The 22510-nt window shown below is 34.7% G+C and overlaps 1 protein-coding gene across 1 annotated transcript; it reads left to right on the top strand.

Annotated features, from left to right (window-relative positions):
- Window positions 1-15090: 15090 nt before the first annotated feature.
- On the top strand, window positions 15091-21903 carry LOC128223367 (LIM/homeobox protein Lhx3-like). The gene is made up of 3 exons (XM_052932646.1): window positions 15091-15187; window positions 16859-17395; window positions 21785-21903. Exons 1-3 carry the CDS (start codon window positions 15091-15093, stop codon window positions 21901-21903), a joined length of 753 nt encoding a protein of 250 aa, XP_052788606.1.
- The last annotated feature ends 607 nt before the right edge of the window (window positions 21904-22510 follow it).

Genomic DNA, 22510 nt, shown 5'->3' with positions numbered 1-22510 from the left:
CACGAGACTCGAAGTATTATGGCCGGTCTTTGGGATATCGAGCAAACGGGATTCGAATGCATGTATATAATATGCAAGTGTTCTTTTCGAAAACAATGACGAACTAACTTTAAAATGCTAAAGTGATATTAGACACAAAACATGTTCCTGGCATCGTTGACATCAAGTAATCGATCAAAGTGACGAAACACACGCCTCGCTGACCAAAACCCTTGATGCAGTGAATCAAAATTTGGAATGACAACGACGAAACCTGTGGTTGACATGTTTCACCGTGCCAGCGTGCAAAGTGCTAATGAAATCCCGTAAATTAACCCCTAATTTAATTGTGGCGATGCGAGTCCCGGCTTACAAATCCCCGGGCCTCAGCGAGACAAAATAGTTTGCAGTTTAGGAAGGCAGGGTGTTATGTGTTTTTTATTTCTTGGCAATCAGTATTATAATAAAATTAGGAGGCACAGTATTTTTCCACTGTAGATAACATTCAAGTGTTCACGCTTATTTATCAAAATGCATGTTACAAGTACACGCCTAAATGAGCATTGAGAAATTGATATAACCTAAGCCATTTATAATTGAGGCATTGTAAGCATAACAAATAAAATAATAAACTACTACTGAAACAAATCGGTACTTTTAATCCGGTTCGAGCCAACGAGGATATCGAGCCATGCGATATCGAGCCAACGAGATTCGACTGTACTGTTATTAAGAATATATTTATACAATGTATTTCCATACATTTGTATTGGTTTCATTAGACATTCGAATGTCATTATTTATGCACAATCATTGTTTGTGTCTATAATTTATTGCGTTTGGGCCCTCACCTTGTGCCCCTAAACAGGGTTTAAATTTGAATGTTCGACTACTGAACTTGTGCCTGTATTTCTCATTGTATTTACGAATAAAAACCATCACAGCATTCTAAGACAATGAGACAACAGGCCCCGATTTCTCGAAACTTCTTAAGTCCCTTATAACAGGTTTAAGCTAAGCTTACTTTTTTCTATAATTGGTGTTATATTTACTTCTTAAGATTGTTTAGACTTTAACTAGGAATAATCTTTATGATAATTACAATTAACCATTTTTTCATTTATCAAAATTAAATTTAAGTTGATATTTTGGCATAAGGAATAAGCTACTTAAGCCTGTTAAACTTAAAAAAGTTTCGAGAAATTGGGGCTAGGCTACCATATTGTGGTCACTTTTGGTGTATATTCTGAACATGCAACATAGTATATCTCCATGTCCTTACAGCATCTAAAATACGAATGTTCTAGAATCAGTACACGACTCCATAGAGAAACTCTGCGAAAACCGTACAAAACCAGAAATTAATCAGGCTGAAGAGTTCGGTCCAAGAACTGACAGATTAATTCAATTAATCGAGAGCTCTCCTTCTCAAGTAAAGAAGATTTCGGGATTGCAATGAATATCTCGATTGGATCGGATGATTTGTTGTGCTCTGGTGTTTACCTTTCGCGGATGAGATCGGAACGAAGATGGGGGAAATATAACCCACTGGAAAAAATATATGATATAATGAATGTTTTTTCTTCGTTATGTGTTTGTTTGAATATATATTATTTAACTTAAATATTATATATTTAGATAATGTTATAGGCCTTGAATATACATAGACCTTTTTTTAAATGAATGTCAAATAAATATAAGTATAAATTTAAACACAATCACTTGGAGAAAATCCATGATATATTTTGTACATGAAGTGTAATCTACGATGAAAGGAATTATTTATTTTTTTTCATGAAATTAACACTGTATACACCAGTTGTCCAGCCAATAGTCGCTGACGCACCCCGTCGGGCCCCGGACATCCTGTGGACTGTGTAACAGTGCAAAATTGTATTTGTGACATGGTAAATATCGGTACCTTTAAAAAAAAGGATTCCCCGGGCTGTTTGTTAAGATGTTTCATCTGAAATGAATTCGACAGTCTAATGTTTCAGTTAAAGATTAGTTTCTGTCAGGCCTATATAAATTCATTGCTAGATTTTAATCAAAATTATTCTTTAAATGGGGACAGGGGTGACATATAAGTTTAATATTTTTTACCGTTGAATATGTGTTCATGCTCTGTCATATTGCATACTTTACATGTGAATGATATACATCGACACCGAAGGTATGAGTACACTCAGTTCTCGGACAGAACCGGACCGAAACGCAAATACAGACCATGGTTCAACATTTTTATTGAAATCAATAAAATTTAAGGGGCGGCGGAAAAAGAAGGGCCGGGCGGGGATGAAAATCCATCCTATTTATAAACGCCTTTGTTCAAGTTACGCTAACTTTCAAAACAGAAGATCGGTTTATTGAACACAAGTTTAATTAAAACATTTTTTATTGAGCTTCAGGGCCTGAAAAGAGATTCAATGGGGAACGCAAACTGTAAGGTTTTTTTTTTTTAAAGAAAATATTTTCCATGTAGAAAAAGGTGCCATTCCTGTGAAGTAGGTGTAGTAACGATGGTGATATACAGTTTATTTCTCCTACAGAGACGTCGGTTCTCCCTCCGCGATCATCCAGCATTTATATCCGCTCTGTAATGCGTTTTATCATTTACTCTATTAAGTTGATTGAGTAAAATTTATTCCGTAAAGAGCGCAATAATTTTCCATTGAAACCCATCTCTTAATTTCCCAAGGCGACTGTCAAGCTTTGGAGCGTCGCTGGTGTTTCTCTCGACTGTCGCTCACTGCGGCGTCGTGAAATGATACTCGTCTTCTATCGCGCTGTAACAAGGGGCGCACTTTCTATTTTCCCCATTTAAAACTCAGTGCCAGCGGATACATTAAGACAGGCCTGACATTCAGTAAAAGTGAGGATTGTTGTCGATGAAACTAATCAAAAGTGGTGAAAATGATCATTTGCATTTCCATGCCATAACAGTTGGCTATTCTATTTTATTGAGGTCATATTTCAAGAATGCGCGTTCTAATTACGTGCTATATTAGGCACTCGATGGCATAAAACGTCCAATTAGGAGGCAAACATTGTATTCAATGCAGCTAGTTAGAAAATGTAGCCATCCCAAACAAAATACCCTTCACCCATTGAATTATTAACTATATTACAAATCTTACATGTATATAAAAAGTAATGGCAATAGCGATAATTGCTTTTTTAACTGGTTTGTCTTACCATTTCGATGAAACTCTTCACGTTTGAATAATTAAAACTGTCTATATAATTACAGCATATGTTTAAGCATAGACTCCCATGGGTGAAGGCGCCAATTACTATCTTATTAACAGAAACAAAAACAAAATCTTTAGCAGACAAAAATTCTTTTCCTTCCTGTCATATGCATTTCAACATATTGTTAATGACGCAAGCGGCGCCTAGCCGGACAATACGGTAGCCTAACTAACACATAAGCGGTCCCGCGCGTGTTTAATTATTCACCTCGTACCGTTCCTCCGGTCCATTAGCACTTCATTTTCCCGCCAAAATGTTTGAATAATTTATGATGCTAAATTATAACTAATGTTCAGCGAAGCTGCGCTCCATTTCAGAAAGTCACAATTTTGATTGATTTACGTAATTATACTTCAAGTTTATTTCTATATACATGTACAGAAAGTTTTGCTTCAATTCGAAATAAAAAAAACGGTACCGAATTAAGTCTATATCAGCTTAGAGGCATTAGGCCAAAAAGTAGTTCTTTGTTTCGACTATCAAAAGATAATAGGATCGGTAGGTAGACAACCCTTTTCTTCTATTTGTTGAGAACCGGGATTCTGTAGGTCATTTCACTATTGTAGAAAAGGTTGAATATATAATGGTTAAATTTTAACAAGTTCATTAAAAATAATTCATTTTTGTTTAGGAAATTACGAACAAAACAATCCGCACTACGGCAAAAAAGTGTAGTGTTTGGGGGGGGGGGGGGGTCGGTCGGGCTCGGTGGAAACAAACAGTAGTTTTATTTAACGCCTTAACATATTTTGAAAGAAAGTTAAGTTGTACGTATAACTGGTTTCTTAGATGTGGATTATAATTAATTTGAATACAGAAAATTACCGTAACTTACTTGTCCATAACGAGTTTGACATTCAAAATATTTCAAATTTTCGTAAATTTGAAAGAATAATTCTCTATTCTCCATCATAGACAAATATAACTGCGTTTGAATTATTACCTCTCTGAATATGAAAATGACGATAGCTGAAGTACTGACGGTACGATTTGATTCAAATTAAGAGGCATTAACAAAATGATACATGTATGCTGAAAGATTGCCAAGTTAGGCGTATACCCGGTTTCTTAGATGATATTAATTTATAGCATAGAGTAATTTACTGGTATTTACTGGCTCCTTCAAATACTTTATGCTTGATATGTTTTGAAATGAAAATAAAGAGTGAATAATTCAAATTATTTCAACATAAGAAGGGTCGGAAAGAATATTATTCATACTCCAATGATAGACAAACAGTCGGATCCCGTTGGCTCGAGCTCCCAGGGGCCGGCGAAAATATCTCGAGCCTCGGGAATTTCGAGCCAAACGGTAATGATTACATTAAGTAGAAAAAAATCAGCCCTTTTCCTCCATTTCGAGCCAACGAGGTAAGCGAGCCAAGCGAGTTCGAGCCAGCGGGGTTGGATTGTAAACATGAGCGTTTGAAGTGTGACCGCTCGCCATAACATAAAACATCTGAATATGAAAATTACCTTAGCTTCAGCACTGACGGTCAAGTTATACATCCATTAAGAGATGTGGGGGGGGGTACCTTACGGGCATACACTTTTGCCTTGCACCCCTCAGTCCGAATAGAATTAAATTTGGTTAAACGTGTTAACTGGGGGGGGGGGGGGGTACTCCCCCCCTAAGAAATTCTTAACAATTTCTAGCCCGAAATAGTGCGTTTTGGGCATATTTCATTACTCTTTTTCTCTTGTATTGAAATAAAAAGTATACATAGGCGTTTTAGCCCCACTCCCGCACCCTGGATCTGCTATTGATGACAATATCTTGAAAGAAAGCCAAGATGGGCTTACAAACATTCCTAGACAAGGTTCAACTCGCCCACATAAACAGTAGCAGATGTACAGAAGGGATTGTTACTGATTCTGAATGAGTTTTCCCGGCAACTGTTTACCCAACATGGGCGTCTGTCTGTTCAATACACCATTCCTGTAAACACATCTGGAAGATGAACGCATTGATCAAAAAATTAATCACATCCTTTGTAACGTTTTTTGTTTGTTGTAAAAGGCTGTTGTGAAACATCCCCTATTTGAAGAAGGTCTGAATGATACCGCTATGCATATGAATAGATCAGGACCAGATAAAGAACATGTAAAAACTGTGGATACGGTGTTGCAAAAATGGTAAATCTGTGAGAGTGCAGCTTTAAAATCATCACTTATATACGCTGCACAGTAAAGAATAATTGACTAACGAGATACTAGCTAAAATATCGAACGAGTTTTCACGCCTCGCACGTTTTTTTCAGAACTCGTACCTGTCTTTCAAAAACATGAACACGTCAACACTTAAAATGTGTAAAGTAACATACCTACTATCTGATGACATTTAGAATACGGAAGATGTCTAAGTAATGGTGTGATTACCGACACAAGCAATTCCATGGATACATTTCACACTCTCATTATCTGTCAATAATAACACTGACGAAAACAATACTTACAATATAAAACAGTGGGTATATCCGTGTGCTTTTATGTTTCAAATGTATCTCATGATTATTAAATTGTGTTTAGACTTTAAGACTTCTTCTGCATAAATTAACGTGTATTAGAATAATAAACACTTCACTAAACTATAGTAAGTGTCAATCGGAACACTCCGGCCGTTTTCCATCGAAAACAACCGTAGATGTACAATGTATATGGACGGTTTACAATGTCAGAAATCTTTACATTTAACTACGCCACAAGTAGATCGTTTAGTGATTTGATTTAACATAAGGACTTGACAAATGGGATTCTGAATTATTCATGCAATAATACACTTCACTGGCAATCAATTTGAACTTAGTAATACAAAATACACGTGTTGATGTATACTAGTATCTAGAACTTAGCAATACAAAATACACGTGTTGATGTATACTAGTATCTAGAACTTAGCAATACAAAATACACGTGTTGATGTATACTAGTATCTAGAACTTAGCAATACAACATACACGTGTTGATGTATACTAGTATCTAGAACTTAGCAATACAACATACACGTGTTGATGTATACTAGTATCTAGAACTTAGCAATACAACATACACGTGTTGATGTATACTAGTATCTAGAACTTAGCAATACAAAACACACGTGTTGATGTATACTAGTATCTAGAACTTAGCAATACAAAATACACGTGTTGATGTATACTAGTATCTAGAACTTAGCAATACAAAATACACGTGTTGATGTATACTAGTATCTAGAACTTAGCAATACAAAATACACGTGTTGATGTATACTAGTATCTAGAACTTAGCAATACAAAATACACGTGTTGATGTATACTAGTATCTAGAACTTAGCAATACAAAATACACGTGTTGGTGTATACTAGTATATAGAACTTAGCAATACCAAATACACGTGTTGGTGTATACTAGTATCTAGAACTTAGCAATACCAAATACACGTGTTGGTGTATACTAGTATCTAGAACTTAGCAATACAAAATACACGTGTTGATGTATACTAGTATCTAGAATTTAGCAATACAAAATACACGTGTTGATGTATACTAGTATCTAAAACTTAGCAATACAAAATACACGTGTTGATGTATACTAGTATCTAGAACTTAGCAATACAAAATACACGTGTTGATTTATACTAGTATCTAGAATTGTACAAACTACTTCTACTGATTTACCGGCATACAACTGATGTTGTTTTCGATAGAAAATTGCCGAGGGGTTCCGATTGGTAAATGTATATGTTTGCGTCCATTCCATTTTCATTGAAAACAAGATGTTTTGTTGTTTTTGAGTTTTATAAATATCTACTTGCGCCTATAAGCAGCATTATGAATTGACCGCGACTACGAAAGATTGCATGAGTGTATTCTTTTGTTTAGGTGGAAACAGTATTTATAAGCCAAAGGCATTGCTGTGTTCCTTCAAATGCAGGTGTTACGCCAGTGTTCTGGCAGAGCGCAGCGCAATTAATTGTCAAAATAATAAAACATATTACACAGAACAAACTTAATGACAGTGCAGTACGGACCGATCCGGGAACGAGTGAAATGAATCACTTGTAATGCCGGAATGACATAAATATACCTCCGAACATCTCTCAGAAACATCGATTTTCCCATCGACTTATGGGCATTAATAGACCGCCTTTGGCATTTCCAGTCACGCGAGCGCGTGCTCAACTTCCAGGTAAAAAGTCGTCTGCTGAATTGAGAAATAGCACGTGCTTATTAATAATTCACGCGCATCTATTGTCCGTCGGGAAGTTTATTGTAGAAAATGACGTGAATTTCAGAATTTTTTGTAATGCCACAATAAAGAAAACATATGGGATGATTTTATTTCGTTACCATGGTAACAGAGGAAGGCGAAATTGTTGAACTATACATATTTTTTATAAGCAATCAATACATGCACGCGTATAACAAACATAAACTTTAAGTGATAAACCCTTTACTACTTACTAAATAATGTATTTATGGAAAATATTAATAACTGATAACAAGAGTGTAACCGTGTATTAAATAGCTGAAAACGCAAAAATATTAAATGATTGGTGAATGCTAAAATATTTACTGTGATCTACCATCGTTTTCTAAGGTAGAAATACCGTGTTTATGAACCTTATTTTCAAATTAAACTCGGTTATAATCCTTCATAAGAACCATAGTTTTCGACATTTATTCATCCTTTTTGATATATTAAAACAATTTTATTAATTTCATTTTTTTTGGAATAAGAGTGCATCTTTGAATAAATATCGACGGGTCAAAGACAACTAAAGGAAAATAGTCCCCTGTCCTTTTTAACACATTTGCATATGAATAAAAAATTCCCCCTAAAAGAATGGTAGTGGTCTGACAGACGTTTCGGAAATAGACGATGAGTTTAAACATTTACGGTCTGAACATTTCGGCGAGTGAAGAACCTTAAATAAGATTTGCCCGTGAAACAGAAAATGTGTTAATCAAATTAGCGTGGAAGGCGTATTTGTTTAATTCAATTAAGCGCTACTCTGCCTTGATTGAAGAACGGAAACGCGCGCATAATACCATCAACGAAATTGGATTACTTCGGATTTCTTCGCCTGCTAGTTGTATTTAAGACGTTTTTCCGAGGCATCAGACAATGGAATAAGTAAATTAAATTTTCCGAGTAAAGGATGAATTAAGATTAGTCCTTGTAAAGCAGAAAAAAAGTTTAGATTAGATGTCAGATAACTTTAGCAATTCGATCCAAATCGAATTTAACTCACAATTCTAATTCAATTCCAATATTCTGGCAGTGTTATATTACTGTTAAGGAATAACAATTTGGCGCATTGTAAAAACTGATCTATCGCACGGGAAATTTGGATACACTGTATGTATTTATTTGGAACACCTCGAACATCAAGTTTCTATCGCAGACAACCTCGGATATATATACCGGTACATAAGTAGAAATAGTTCGTTTCAAATTAAAGTATTTATTGATTGTAGCGTTCACGTGTATTGTGTATATCAATGGTTAAAATGATTGCCAGTGAAATGTATTATTATATAAATTAATGAGATTCCCAAAGGTATCGTCATTAGTTTAACTTCTAAATTGACATTACCACGCGATGTACATGCAGCGAATATAAACGTTTAGACTTCTGACATTGCAAACCGTCCATACACACCAGAGGGTGTTTTCGATGGAACATGGCCGAGGACGCGTACGGGTTCCGAAGGTTTTTGTTTTGTATCATTTCGTGAGAGGATTTAAACCATATGCATATATTTACTGATTATCAAACGAAAGCGTTTGTCCAAATAATGAGACAGGGCCGGATCTGTTCTTTAGGGGTCTCTGTTCCCGGCGTTACGCGGCCGTCGGGATACCTTTGACGCAATTGGGTCACCGAGTATAAGTCTCAAGGCTTCGTTCTATGTTCTGTCGTGCTTATTTTGTTGTTGTTGTTTTTTGTGTGCATAGATTACTTTTATACCTTGCATATATATTTGAAACAGGTTATCCCTTCATTATGCTCAAACTATAGCAAACAAAATTTGGTGATTTTTACAAAAATCGAGCCATCGAGAACCTCGAGCCAAGCGAATCAAACCTGACTGTATCTGAAAATTGTAATTGTTACATCGAACTAGATTCTGTTTAAACCAAAAGTGTTGCTTATGGGTTCCCCCATTCGAAACCCAGATGTGGCTTATTATACGACTAAAACAGTGTATTTTGGTTTAATTTTGGTGCACTTTATGTAAATGTTTTCTACTGTATTCGTTCGTATTTGTTTATACGTCTATTTTAGTCTATTAGATAGTATACTTAAAGTCTATCTTAGCAAAGTCGCAAAATATTAATACAGCTTTTATGTCACGGCAATATTAAGCTGAGAAAAACTGTTGTTCGTTTTTTCACTTAGCCGGTTAGGAAATAACATAAAATGCACGAACTCGTTAAAATCTAAACAATCATGTATTATCCAAGGTTAAAATACAGAAGCGTCAGGGCCCATCTTGTGTTTCTATTCTTTCAAAGTTCAATTGTAGACTTCAAAGAAAAACGGATTATAAGATGTTAACCAGTAAGTTAATCAGAGATAATTTGCGAATTCAGTATTTTATCAAAAAAACTTTTCCTTGGTAGAACAGGCAAACCTTCAACCGTCTTAAAGGTCCTTGCTAAAACTAAGACTATCTATCGAAAATTATTATCTAAGGACTAGTCCGCTTTATAACCCTCACTATTTCTTTAATTCTTATCTGCCATAATCTAGCCAAGCTTACAATAGATAAATGATTGCGAAACTAGCATATCTTAACGCTACTTTTGAACATAGGGGATCACCGTTAGCTCGATTAGCTCCAAAGGTGGCAATGTCTTACTTTTTTATACCTATACTTAAATTTCTAATAAGTTAGGTGTTTTCGCTAAAGGGTTGTAGGGAGGGTGCTGCACCCTGTCCTTCTTAAAGGCCTAGTTTAAGGAATGTTTAGTATGAGAATCCACTGCTGTGCATCTCCTGCAAATTGCATTGGTGTCACAGTAGGGGCCAATTTCCTGTGTATTCGTATATTGGCTCAGGACCATTAAGGGTCCATTGCTATTATAAAACATCCCAAACTGCACAGCAGGATGCTCAGATAGGAGATTCGATAAGACAATTAGGCAATTGGAGATCAACAAACAGAGGTTGTGTACAAATACACGGTTTTAGGGGTGGGGGTGGGGGGTCACTTATAGAAGGCTTAAACAAGGGCTTTAAGTAGCAACCTTCTGCCCTCATGGAGACAGCACCCTTCTGCATTTATAGAATTAATTGTTCAACAAATATTTATTTTGTAGTGTTTAAAACTTTATATGATACAATTAAAAATACACTCTTTACATATCTGGCAGTTGTAACCTGATATTACTTCAATTAAACACAATTTCTAACATATTCTGCCAAATTCATTAAGTTATCTTTCTGCAAAGCCCGATTCAATGTGCCTTTAATACCCTTAGCACCCAGACTGTCCCTTTTCTGCAACACCCTGTCCTTTTTAAATCCTGGCTTAATCCCTTATTAAGTAAACGGTTTAATTTGTGCCTTCATTTCGCTATACATGTATTTTAAACCAGATTGATGCAAGCAATTTCGTCCAGTCACTGTATGTATATACTACAGAAATGGCATTATTTGGCAAAAAAAGCAACAAAAAAACCCCGTTAAAAAATAGGGCTATTTTTTCAGAAAACAATGGGGCATAACATTACAGAAAGAAACGTCGAACGAAATGCAACGGGGTTAAACTACTAGCTCATCCTAACGCAGTGTTAACCAACAAAATTAAGCACAGATGTGTCCCAGAAATTGTCGTGGCTCCCTAATGTATTTTACGAGCTGATATATAGACAAGCTTGTCGACGGGGCCGGATAAATGACCCGAAAATTAAAACATTGGTTTATCGATCGTTCCTCACGGGACCGCTTTGAGTGACGGGTAATAATAGCGGGCCGGGGAATACATTTGCCGTCTAATGGGTGGCGAACATAATAGACGCAATGGTTGCAGGAAGGGAAAGATGAGTGCTTTGGACGACATCGTTGTGTCCCTGTTGTTGGTGTTTATCATGGCCTGCCCGAGCCCGCTGGCTGCAATATTGTTGCATTGTGCCCAAGCCAGACTTAAAATGTATTTAGATACAAGAGGTGAAAAGAGTAGGAAGATTGCAAATTCCAGTCAATATTATAGTGAATATTACATTTAGATTAGAATTTAAGTATTTGAAACTTAAGGTGTCGTTCCACTTGAGTTTATGCAACAGAAACATGTTGTACACGGTTTTTAAAACATTTTTTTAAATGTAAAGCTCTCCTTAATGAGCCCTACATAACCCGTATAAGGGGAGTTCCATGGTTTGCTGTCTGGAATAAATTATTACAAATGTAACTAGATGAGCGAGCGACTTAAAGATTTTGTTTATGTTGTAATAGAAGAGATATAGAAGACGAGTTCCATTTTATTTTTATTTGTCCATGTTTTAATCTTATTAGAAAGAAATACATCAAACGTAATTATTATATACGTCCGTCTGTACTAAAATTTATTGAACTGTTAAATTCAACAAATAGACAAGAACTTATAAAACTATCTTTATTTGTCAAAGAAGCGTTATGTATAAGACGAACAACTCTTAATATTGAATTATAACAATGATTCATTTTTTTGTTATATTTTTTGTTCATCCTCACCTAATTTGAATATGTCCATACATCTGTATTCTAATTTACTCATTATTGTATTACCTGTGTTCTCGCCATGTGTTCAATTATTATATGTATATGGTTAAAAAGATGATGTACTTTGTACAAGTCTTAATAAATAATCTGTTCTGTTCTGTTCTTAAAAAAGGAACATAAAAAATGAATTAATAAGTCAATGAATGAATGAGTAAATAAATTAATTAAGTACTTAAATAATTAATTTATTTATCAATTCAAGAATGAACGAACGAACGAACGAACGATCAAATAAATAAATAAATAGATGATTTATTGATTGAGTGACTGGTGGATTGAATGATTGGGTAATTGGTTGATGGAGTAATAGGTAGACTTATTGATTGACTGGTGGATTGATTGATTGTTTGGGTTATTGATTGAATGAATAAATGAATGAATGAATGAATGAATGAATGAATGAATGAATGAATGATTGAATGAATGAATGAATGAATGAATGAATGAATGAATGAATGAATGAATGAATGAATGAATGAATGAATGAATGAATGAATGAATTAATTAAATTAAATGAGTTGATTGAATTAAATTGGATGGACAGAAGGACGGGTGGACTGATGGATATGGATGGATTGATGGATGAAAGAAAATAATGAATGAATCAATCAATGAATCAATGACTGAAACAATGAATGAATCAATGAATCTATATACCCATTTTTATATGATTGAGTGAGAGAGTGAAAGCATGAGTGAGTGAAAGAGTGAGTTAATTAGATCATTAGTTAATTGGGATAAATGCTTTAGAAGAAATGCTAACATATCAAACATCTAAGGGAGAAAATGCGATCCAATGTTCAGATGAAATGCAAATAGAATTAGCGCTCTTCATTTCAGTAACAATTTTGTTTTAGATTAATATCAATAAAACGAAAATTTACCAAACATTTATTTGTTGATAACGGCTATTCTGTTACATACATGCTTGGGCAATGTATATAAATACATGTAATAGTTTGACTGGTAAAAATCGATAGGCTGATGCCAGAAGGTCTCAAGAGACATTAAAATATAGAAGGTGTTGTTACCTTCTGCCATTAACCCCCACGAGTTATGTATGCCATGTTGATGGTCTGTCTATTCTGCTCTTGTCTTTAGGTCTATATGCCAACAAACAACACCACTAGTCAAATACATTTATTCATTTTAATGAAAACCATAGATAGCGTACACTGTACAAAACAAACCATACATTATGTGTGAAGACAGGCATTTTAAATCTCTTTTTTGAGGGTATGACTAAATATGTTATTTTCACAAAAATAAGAACAGGAAAGTTTGTTATGACGTTTGCGATTTCCATGTTATAAAAAATATGTTCGCTTAAATAACCTTATTTTCGTATTTAAGTTATACCGCTCTATGATGGTGGTGTTTACTTCTTTTGGATTGTATAAAGTAGACCGGGAAAGATAGAGCCAAAGTTCCATTTAGATTTTACTAAAAAAATACTACAATGATACTTTGACTAGGGGACTAGTCTTTGTATTTTTTATTGAAATATTTTATTTTTACTATTTAATATTTCAACAACATCTGCAGGATACTTCTGCACGTGATTTTATCGGTCATTACTGGCCATAGAAATTGCCAAAAAAGACAGCGTAGATCAGACTGCAACACAGCAGACGACGTAATAGTTATTACAGTGCCCAACATGCAGACGTTCTTTAGACAATTTTATCTCTTCACAATTAAAAGTAAATAATTACCACTCAAAACAAGCCAGATATGATCCATGTATTGTTGACATTTGAAATCCTTGCTTATAAACGATAAAATCCGAAATCTATCCGACATCACGTGACTCGTCTGCAATCAGAGTGTCTGAGACGCTTGTTTCTCACGCGTTCTGATTGGTCCTAGGTATTGGTTGCGACAATTTAATTATTAATTATGAAATAAATTCTGCACATGTTTATCAACGACACATTAATATTGCATTCGTCCATGTGAAAGGGAAAGTTTCAAGAGATAAATCAAAAATGGAAAATACTTTTGACAGCGCAAAGGGTAAGAAATTATGTGACATTTTGTGAACAATTTCAGAAGTCATTTATAATGTTGCAATTTTTTTTTCGCTTCGTAAATTAATCTGTCGTCCATACCTTTGTTGTTTTGCTGATGTGAAGTGTTTGTTTACGCGAACCAATGAAATGTCAAATTGTGTTATACAGAATGTGAATAGTTTAAAAAAAGTTTCTTAATCGAGGACTAACATTTCTTTTGTATATGAATTAGGTCCGGCAGTGTGTAAAAAGTGCAACTTAGCCATATTCGACGGGACTATTTTGCACGCGCAAGGATATTACTGGCACAACTCATGTCTGAGGTGTGAAATCTGCCGGAAGCAAATAGATGGTTGCTATCATTTCAAGGAAAACAACTTCTACTGCAGAGAGGATTTTGTCAGGTAACTAAATTATAATTTTCTCTGTTAATAATAATAATAATAATAATAATAATAATAATAATAATAATAATAATAATAATAATAAAAATAAGCCTATTGGTATTATTTAAATATTATTAGTAACTTTCCGCTGGCTATTTAAGTTCAGTTTAGCTTTATTTAGGAATAAATGCTAGTAAATCATTCTCATTCATCAGAGGTTTGATAATGATAATTTTGACGTGGTACGCATAGCATCGTCACTCTGGTGTACGAGAATCGTGTGAATATGAGCACTGCATTGTAAGGCCATTGATTTCGTGCACGTCCGTGTACGAACAATGACAAATTGAAGATTCATATAAATAAAATGAAAATCTGCGGCTCAGAAGCGACACACTGATATCTAAGTTAAATTGTGTATTTTTGTGAAAATTAGATGTGTTTTGTACTGTTTTTAAAATTCGTAGTATTCGTAGTATGCACTGCCCTCTACAAATAGATATGTAATAACTATACTAAACTATACTAAACCAGACGATGAATAAAAATAGGGAGTATTACGTGTCGGTTACCACTTTCCTAATATTCATGTATGATCTGTTTTAGAACATTTGGCGCAACATGCGCAGGCTGTGGAAATATTGTTGCGCCGACGGACGCTGCAAATCTCGCCAATGGCAACGTTTATCACTCCGCCTGTTTCACCTGCGCAATGTGCTCGTGCAGATTACCTCCGGGGAACTACTTTTACCTGGCTGACGACGCAAGGCTTATCTGCACGATGGACTATCAGCGTATGCTGGTAAATGGTTAGTTCCAATTTCAATTTTGATAAGTATCATTATAAAAGTTTGAATACTATTAATACAAGTAAAACCAAATATAATAATAATAATAATAATAATAATAATAATAATAATAATAATAATAATAATAATTATTATTATTATTATTATTATTATTATTATTATTGTCATTATCATTGTTATTATTATTTTTATTATTATTATTATTATTATTATTATTATTAATAAAATTATTTCATTATCACCATAAACATTAATATGACTATTTCGACATCATCATCCTTATGATTGTTATTCAATATCAGTAGACAAAAGCATGGCAAGTCTATTATTATGGTATCATCATAATTCGACCGGGCATGAATTTTCGCTTTACTTATATGTTGAAACATGCGTGAATTGAACTGAAGTTTTCTACTCTGGCTGTATAGAAATCTTAAAAGTATTTGTATAAATGATTTTCAAATTTTTCTTTGAACTCAGCGGTTACTTAATAAGTACAAATATAAATGAAAAGGCTAAAAATGATTGTAAGTCATCAGAAGTGGACATATGACATAATAAAATATTAATATTAAAAGACAAAGCCCTCTTCACATGCATTGCTAGTTGAGAAACCAATCCTTCTTATCGAAAAAACGATCATGTGTTAATCGATTTCCAATATCCAATGCGCGGCCAGTCACTGTTGTCATTGTTTGACCTTACAAGGTCAGTCAGACAGTCTGAGTGGGGTCATTAAGTGCAATCTTAGGATGGTTTCGGACAATCAAGCCCGACCTGCTCCGTATGTGTCTCGCGCCTTCTTTGTAATCTAATCTTGGATTATTCTCATCAGGTGTTGACTTTCGAAAAACATTCATGCATTTTGTATGACCGCAATCTGTTGCATTTGTTACAATTGTAATTAGAACGCCCGATTGTAATGCTGTCTTTTATTTCATTTAACATTGTCTGCCCATCTTGTTAAGATTAATAAAAGATTATAAAATTAACATTTTTACTACAAAAACAAACAAAAAATAAAACGATAATGCCAGAAACAAATTCAACGACGAAAAGTTAAACAAAAAAAAACACAACAACATGGCCAAAAACTAATACCAAATTGTCATCAACAAATACATTTATTTTATAAAATAAGATAAAAAGTAATCACAAATAAATAAAAGAATGATCTATGCATGTGACTGTGTAAGTACACATCGAACAAAAGTTTTTAAGAGTTTAAAGTTGATTTCAGATACGTTAGACAATATCCATATGCGGAACAAATGTGATATTTCATAGTCAATGGACATCCAAATTGCTGGTTATATAATTACAGGATTTTACAATTATAAGTTAATAATACAATAGAACATATCCAGTTAAGCGTGAGGAGAGTGTATCCGGAATAAAAATATTGATCTGGAATAAATATTTTATTTTTTATGAAATATATAGCCTAAAATACCTTTCTAGAATTTTATAAACATTGATATTTCGAGTGGTGACTGCTTCTTCAATAAATTCATATGTCAGAGTTAACATTAATATCATAAAATCGATTCAATAATCCGTGTTATAAACGAATAATGTTTTTTAAGCACTATGATGATGATGATGATGAATTGCTAAGATATTAATTTTAATTTCTTCGATATTTTATCATGATAAAACTTTTATTTTCAGAAATGAATTCCGAGAGTGAATCAGACGAATCGGGATCAGACGACATGGACCAACGCATGCGCATAACGGACATTCAATTGCGCCTGCTCCTGGATGTGTATGCTAAAAATAAACGCCCGACAAAGGACACGAGACGAACACTCGGCGAATCAACTGGTTTAAAATCAAGAACAATTCAAATATGGTTCCAGAATAAAAGATCCAAAGACAAAGCAACTCAGAGAAAACACATTCAAAGAAATTCTGGGTCAAAAGACAGCCAGTTTCATTCAATGGATAGTTCTAGCCAAAACGGTCTAGACGATAACAACATCCGGTTTTCTGATAACGTCTGCACATACCCAAGCCAAGAAAACCCATCTTTCTCCAGTCAAAATGGCGGCAGTAATTCCACACAGTCCATGGACGACAATCGTTCTACTGCAAACTTTGAACCGTATCAGTTGTTCTGTCCCCTTGATTATTTGCTGCCAAACGAAATGCCCCCAAATGTTGACTTGTCGTCTGCTGACTTATGCAATGGTGAGGTCATTTCAGGTAAGCATTATACCGGTATCAGTAAACAGCAGAACTTTCTTCAGCACAACCGTCCATGGATTGCTATTTAATCTGAATATAAATGAATGTTACAGAAATAGTCGAAACCCGTTGACTCGAACTCACTTAACTCGATTTCCTTCTTGGCTCGAACTGGATGTGAAGGACCGATTTATTTCACTGGATGTGACCTTTTACGGTTGGCTCGAATTTCCAAACCCACGAGGTAGTTTGTTCGGTTCCTGAGAGCTCGAGCTAACGGGGTTCGACTGTACAATAAATTTAACGGCTTCACAGGATGTATTTAATTCGATTGGGCGTCTTTTAAAGTTTAAAATATAAATGATATTTTTGTTTGTTTGTTTTATTTATTTGTATATGTACGTAGTTTACTGATAATAAATACTCAATGAAATAGTCGAAATTGCTTCAGTACTTTAAGTACCATTTCCTAATAAACATATTCCGCATGGAAGAAGAATGTGTGCTCTATCGATGGAAGTTGGCCCAAGTAACATTATCAGTTGTCGGGCATGTGTTACAGTGTGTAACCTTGGTGAGAGCGATGATCAACCACAACATTCACAAATCACATTTTGTACAGTTGTGTATTATGTGACATTCCGTGTTTGACTGGGCAAATGCAACACGTATCGAACAACAGTGTTCCCATCTTTGTTTAACAACGGTAACATTTTGCACAATTGTGTACATCTTTTTCTGTCAATGACCACATTTTCGCAAATCTTTAAGATAGAAACATTCCTATCGGCATTCGACGTTATGATACCATAAAGAACATTAAACGATAATAACGACAATGACGTCGACGGCAACAGAGGCGACGACGGAGATGTTTTTGTTGTTATTGCAGTTGCTGCTTTAGCTGCAGCTGCTGCTGCTGCTGATGATGATGGCATTGAGAATTATGATCGACGATTTTAGCGTCGAATCAAGGTGACAATGATTATTTGATAATGATAAAAATGACCATACCTTTAGACTTCTTAAAATATCTTTCAATACACGTTCTTAAACTTTCAATTCAATTTTGTCGCTACCCAAAACTCGTTTCGATTCAAATACGGCCGATCAAAGCATTTGAAAACCATGTCTTTGTTATTTTCTAGAGCATTGTATTTCATTCAATTCTGAACGCTGAAACCCAAATGATCTGATGCCGCTAAACACAAAATAAATCTTGCATAGGTTTTGAGCGCGACACAGCCTTTCCATATGTCCATTGACGGATCAAATGGGGCAGGTATCCGGCTCTAATCTTGTCACTTTTAATTCTTAGGCTGATCCTTCCACGTCATTTTAATAAAAAACAACATGCATAAATAATCAAAAAAATATGTCCATTTCATACATTCAAAACAATCAACATGTCATCCACAAATCCAACACAACTTTACGAAGGCCATTCAAAAATACGTCGCCTTTCTTAAAAGAGTGATTAATCTTATGATGTCGCATACTTATGCTTTGTGTTTATACAGATTAAGGCATTCATTTGAAGAAACTGCAAGAAGTAGAGACTAAGAGCGTTTTTGTTGGTAATAAACTGGTTTCGGTTTTATATCGGTTTTACGAACTGTGTATTTGTTGTAACAGTTTCAAATAAAACCAAAACCAGTTTCAATCGTTTTTTTTAACGAAAACCGAAACCGGTTTTTGAAACTATCGAAACCCCTACCGGAGGCGGTTTCATCGGTTTGTTCCATCCGAAAACTAATTTACTTTGAAACCAACATGGCGGATAGTGGTCAACTTCGTTTGTTGAAACTCAATCTTTTTTATTACAATGCCTTACAATGGGCAAATGAGCTAAATGAAAAGGGTTACATCAGTAATTGTGTAGCTCAGTAGCTACAGTAGCTCCGCCATATTGTTGAAAATGTACACAAAACCATGCACTTGTTACTTCAAGCAAAACTATTAAAACCGGTTTCGTAACTGCTGAAACCATTGAAACCAAAACTAAAACTGGTTTGGTATCAACAAAAACGTCCTAAAAGCATTGACGTTTTGGTATTTTAACAACAAAAGGCTTAGACGGAGCACACGGTAGAAAATAGGGTTTCATGGTTAAACATGCAATGCGTGTAACAATGCGTATAATGGGAAATTCTATCAATCTTTGTGACTGAATGCACTAATGTATTATTGAGTTACATAAAAAGAAATAAAATAATCTGAAACAAACTTTTTGAAAATCTAGCTTTATAAGTTGAAGTGAGCGATATAATTATATTGATGACGTCGGAATGTGTGCTGCAGACCAATTTGTTTTATCATTTTTAAATTTCTCCCTTTTGTATAGTGTTCTTGTACAAATTGCTCTTAAAGTACATGTAGGTGCAGCGATTAAAATGATACAGTTGAAATTACCATTTGGCATCATCAGAACGACAATCCGTTAAGTGCAAATTGAAAAACCTGAAATAACGATGCTACAACAGCGTGCTATGCTTCCTATGCGTATTAAATTTTCAACATGAAACAACTGCCTGATGGATGTAACTTTGCAATAGTTACACTTTTAAGAAATCTAATATAAAAAATAGCTATACTTATTTCGAAGCTGAATAATGATGTTTTTGAACTTATAACAATGTTTTTAATGTTGCTCCGTCTTGCCCTATCTCACCTATTTCAAAATATTACTTCATGAAACACAGTCAATGTACCTGAATGAAATTGGACACATTGAGAGAACATATTCTCACGAATTTTTTGATACATGTATGCGCCAATGTAATTATTTATTTTATTAAATGGTTTGTATACAGTTTCTACGCATTTTTTGAATGACCCTCTCGCGTATTGTCAAATAGTCAACGGGTTTTGGAAAAGGAAGGCACAAGAAGAAAAAAACAACATTTGACAGAACAGACCACAACACAATATTTATTTAACTTAAGCAGTTATAGTACTTCGTTATAAACACAAAAACAATGATAAATATTGCATGCATGAACGAACAAAATGAATAATTTTGCAATCTATTATTAGCAAACATGTTTTACACTATCGTGAAAAACTATTGCTAATTTTAACAGTTCTGTATGTGGGGACGTCTTTAGGGATGATTTTATATATTCAATACTCTTATTTTAAAAGCTTTGATACAAAACATAGTCACATGTCATATCTAATGTCAAAGCGTCGTGGGCGTCGTCGTTGTTTGAGGCACAACCGTTCAATTCATTCAAGTTCATATCTTCCCATAGACATTACGCATAATTACTGCAAGGGAAATAACTAATAAATGCTTTTAAAACATGATGAGTTATGCCCCCTTTTCGACTGACTGTATACAAATCCCGGATTTTACAAACTTTGGTCCCTCTTAAATGACGATACAGCCGAATACTGACTGGCCTATATTTTCGATATAATACTTTACATAAATACGATTTTGGTGCATTTTGTTCTAGAAATGTCTAACATTTTTTAGCTCGACATTACGATTTTTCACTTATTTATTTTCAAACAAGCTGTTAAATAGGGCATTAGTAACTACAAAATGTTCAGAGAAATATATTGGTGAACGTTTTATATACGTATACACGTTGCATTTTTCGTAGTCATTAAAAGAACAATGCAAATTAAAAAGGGGCTTGTTGAGACGATATTTTCTCTGGAGGTGGGGATACAAATTGAGTCTGACAAATGATAGCAATGATCATATGCAGGGTATATGGAACATGGAGGACAAAAATAATCCGTAAAAATAATCATTAAAGCTGTTTTAAGATCTTTATTGTATCTTTCCTTGGGTTGAAAATTCTTTTTGTGATTACAGGTAGAACAAAACAAAATTTGCTGGTCGGAACAATTTTTATGACACACAGTTGAATTATTCATATAATTATTAGCAGAAGGTACAGGATTTAGCGGAACGTTGACTATTCTAGTATTTATACAAATCTGTTAAATTAATTTTCGGTTTAGCAAAATACGAAATAGTTCTGGCCAAATATTCCACCACAAAGGTTGTATTTCGATTCGGCTGCTACAAGTCCGCCTGTCCTGGCATTGCTTGCCGAATTTACAATAAATGTCGTTTTGGAGTGTTTATCTAATACCATTTGATTTAGTTAAGGTTGAAGTGAGTATAAACAGATCATATTAAAATGCTGTTTACAAATTGCCCCTTGCATGGAGTAAGCAACAGTTTCCAGCAGTCTAAATTTCTGTTTAAACACAACATTAAAGTAAATTAATTTCGACGTTGATGGCTAATGCTACATTGGTGTATAAATGGTCTCAATAGTTTAAATACTAACATAGATACATACTCGTGTATAATATTGGTATTCACTTGTTATCTTTAGACGTATTTTGGTTAATTAGAATTCAAGTCCAAGTACTTTTTTCCAGAACCTATGATGTTCACATGTGCTGAATGTGGGAAACATTACTGTCCGTTTCGTTTCGCCAGCATCCCAAGACCCATCTTACAGCAGAGAATCATATACACCGGTTCAAGTACCCAGTGACTTCATTCAAAAGTGTAATGATCTCATGTAAAGGAAGATGTCAAAAACAAGAACAAGGTCAGTTACAGCAAAGAGCAAAACCGCATTGTCTCCTCGACTGAGGCTCTGTGAGGTATCAATCTCCGGTCATAATTTCTGGTTTCAAAAACTCTCGCAAACCACTCTGTCTCATCACCGGTATTGGTCAGTTTTATTCCATGATCCCCAGTGACTTCCTCTTTACCTTCCCCAGAAACTTGACCTTGACCAACGTGACACGCTTGGCACACCATTGGATTGATCGTGGACCATTTCAATAATTGATGGGCATACGACCAACTATGATTATGGACGACTTCTCTCCACGTAAACGCCAACGCAAGCATATATCAAGACTCACAGTAAACCAGCAAACAACTATACATGCAGCCACACATCAGTTGTACGCCTGATCCTGCCAACATATGCGAAGTCGACGATGCAGCAGTTAAGAAGGAAAAAGCGGAAGAGGTTGAGGAGGACCGAAGATAGAAACCCGATATCAGTGGGCTGGTAGCGAGCATGCATAAGAAAAACAAAGCAACTCTCATAACTAGCGATTGGCTGAAGATAATGAGGGTAATACATA

Source organism: Mya arenaria, chromosome 17 (assembly GCF_026914265.1).
Source record: "Mya arenaria isolate MELC-2E11 chromosome 17, ASM2691426v1".
Taxonomy (NCBI): domain Eukaryota; kingdom Metazoa; phylum Mollusca; class Bivalvia; order Myida; family Myidae; genus Mya; species Mya arenaria.
Note: the sequence above shows the minus strand (reverse complement) of the source record. Positions and strands in the feature narration are given on the sequence as shown.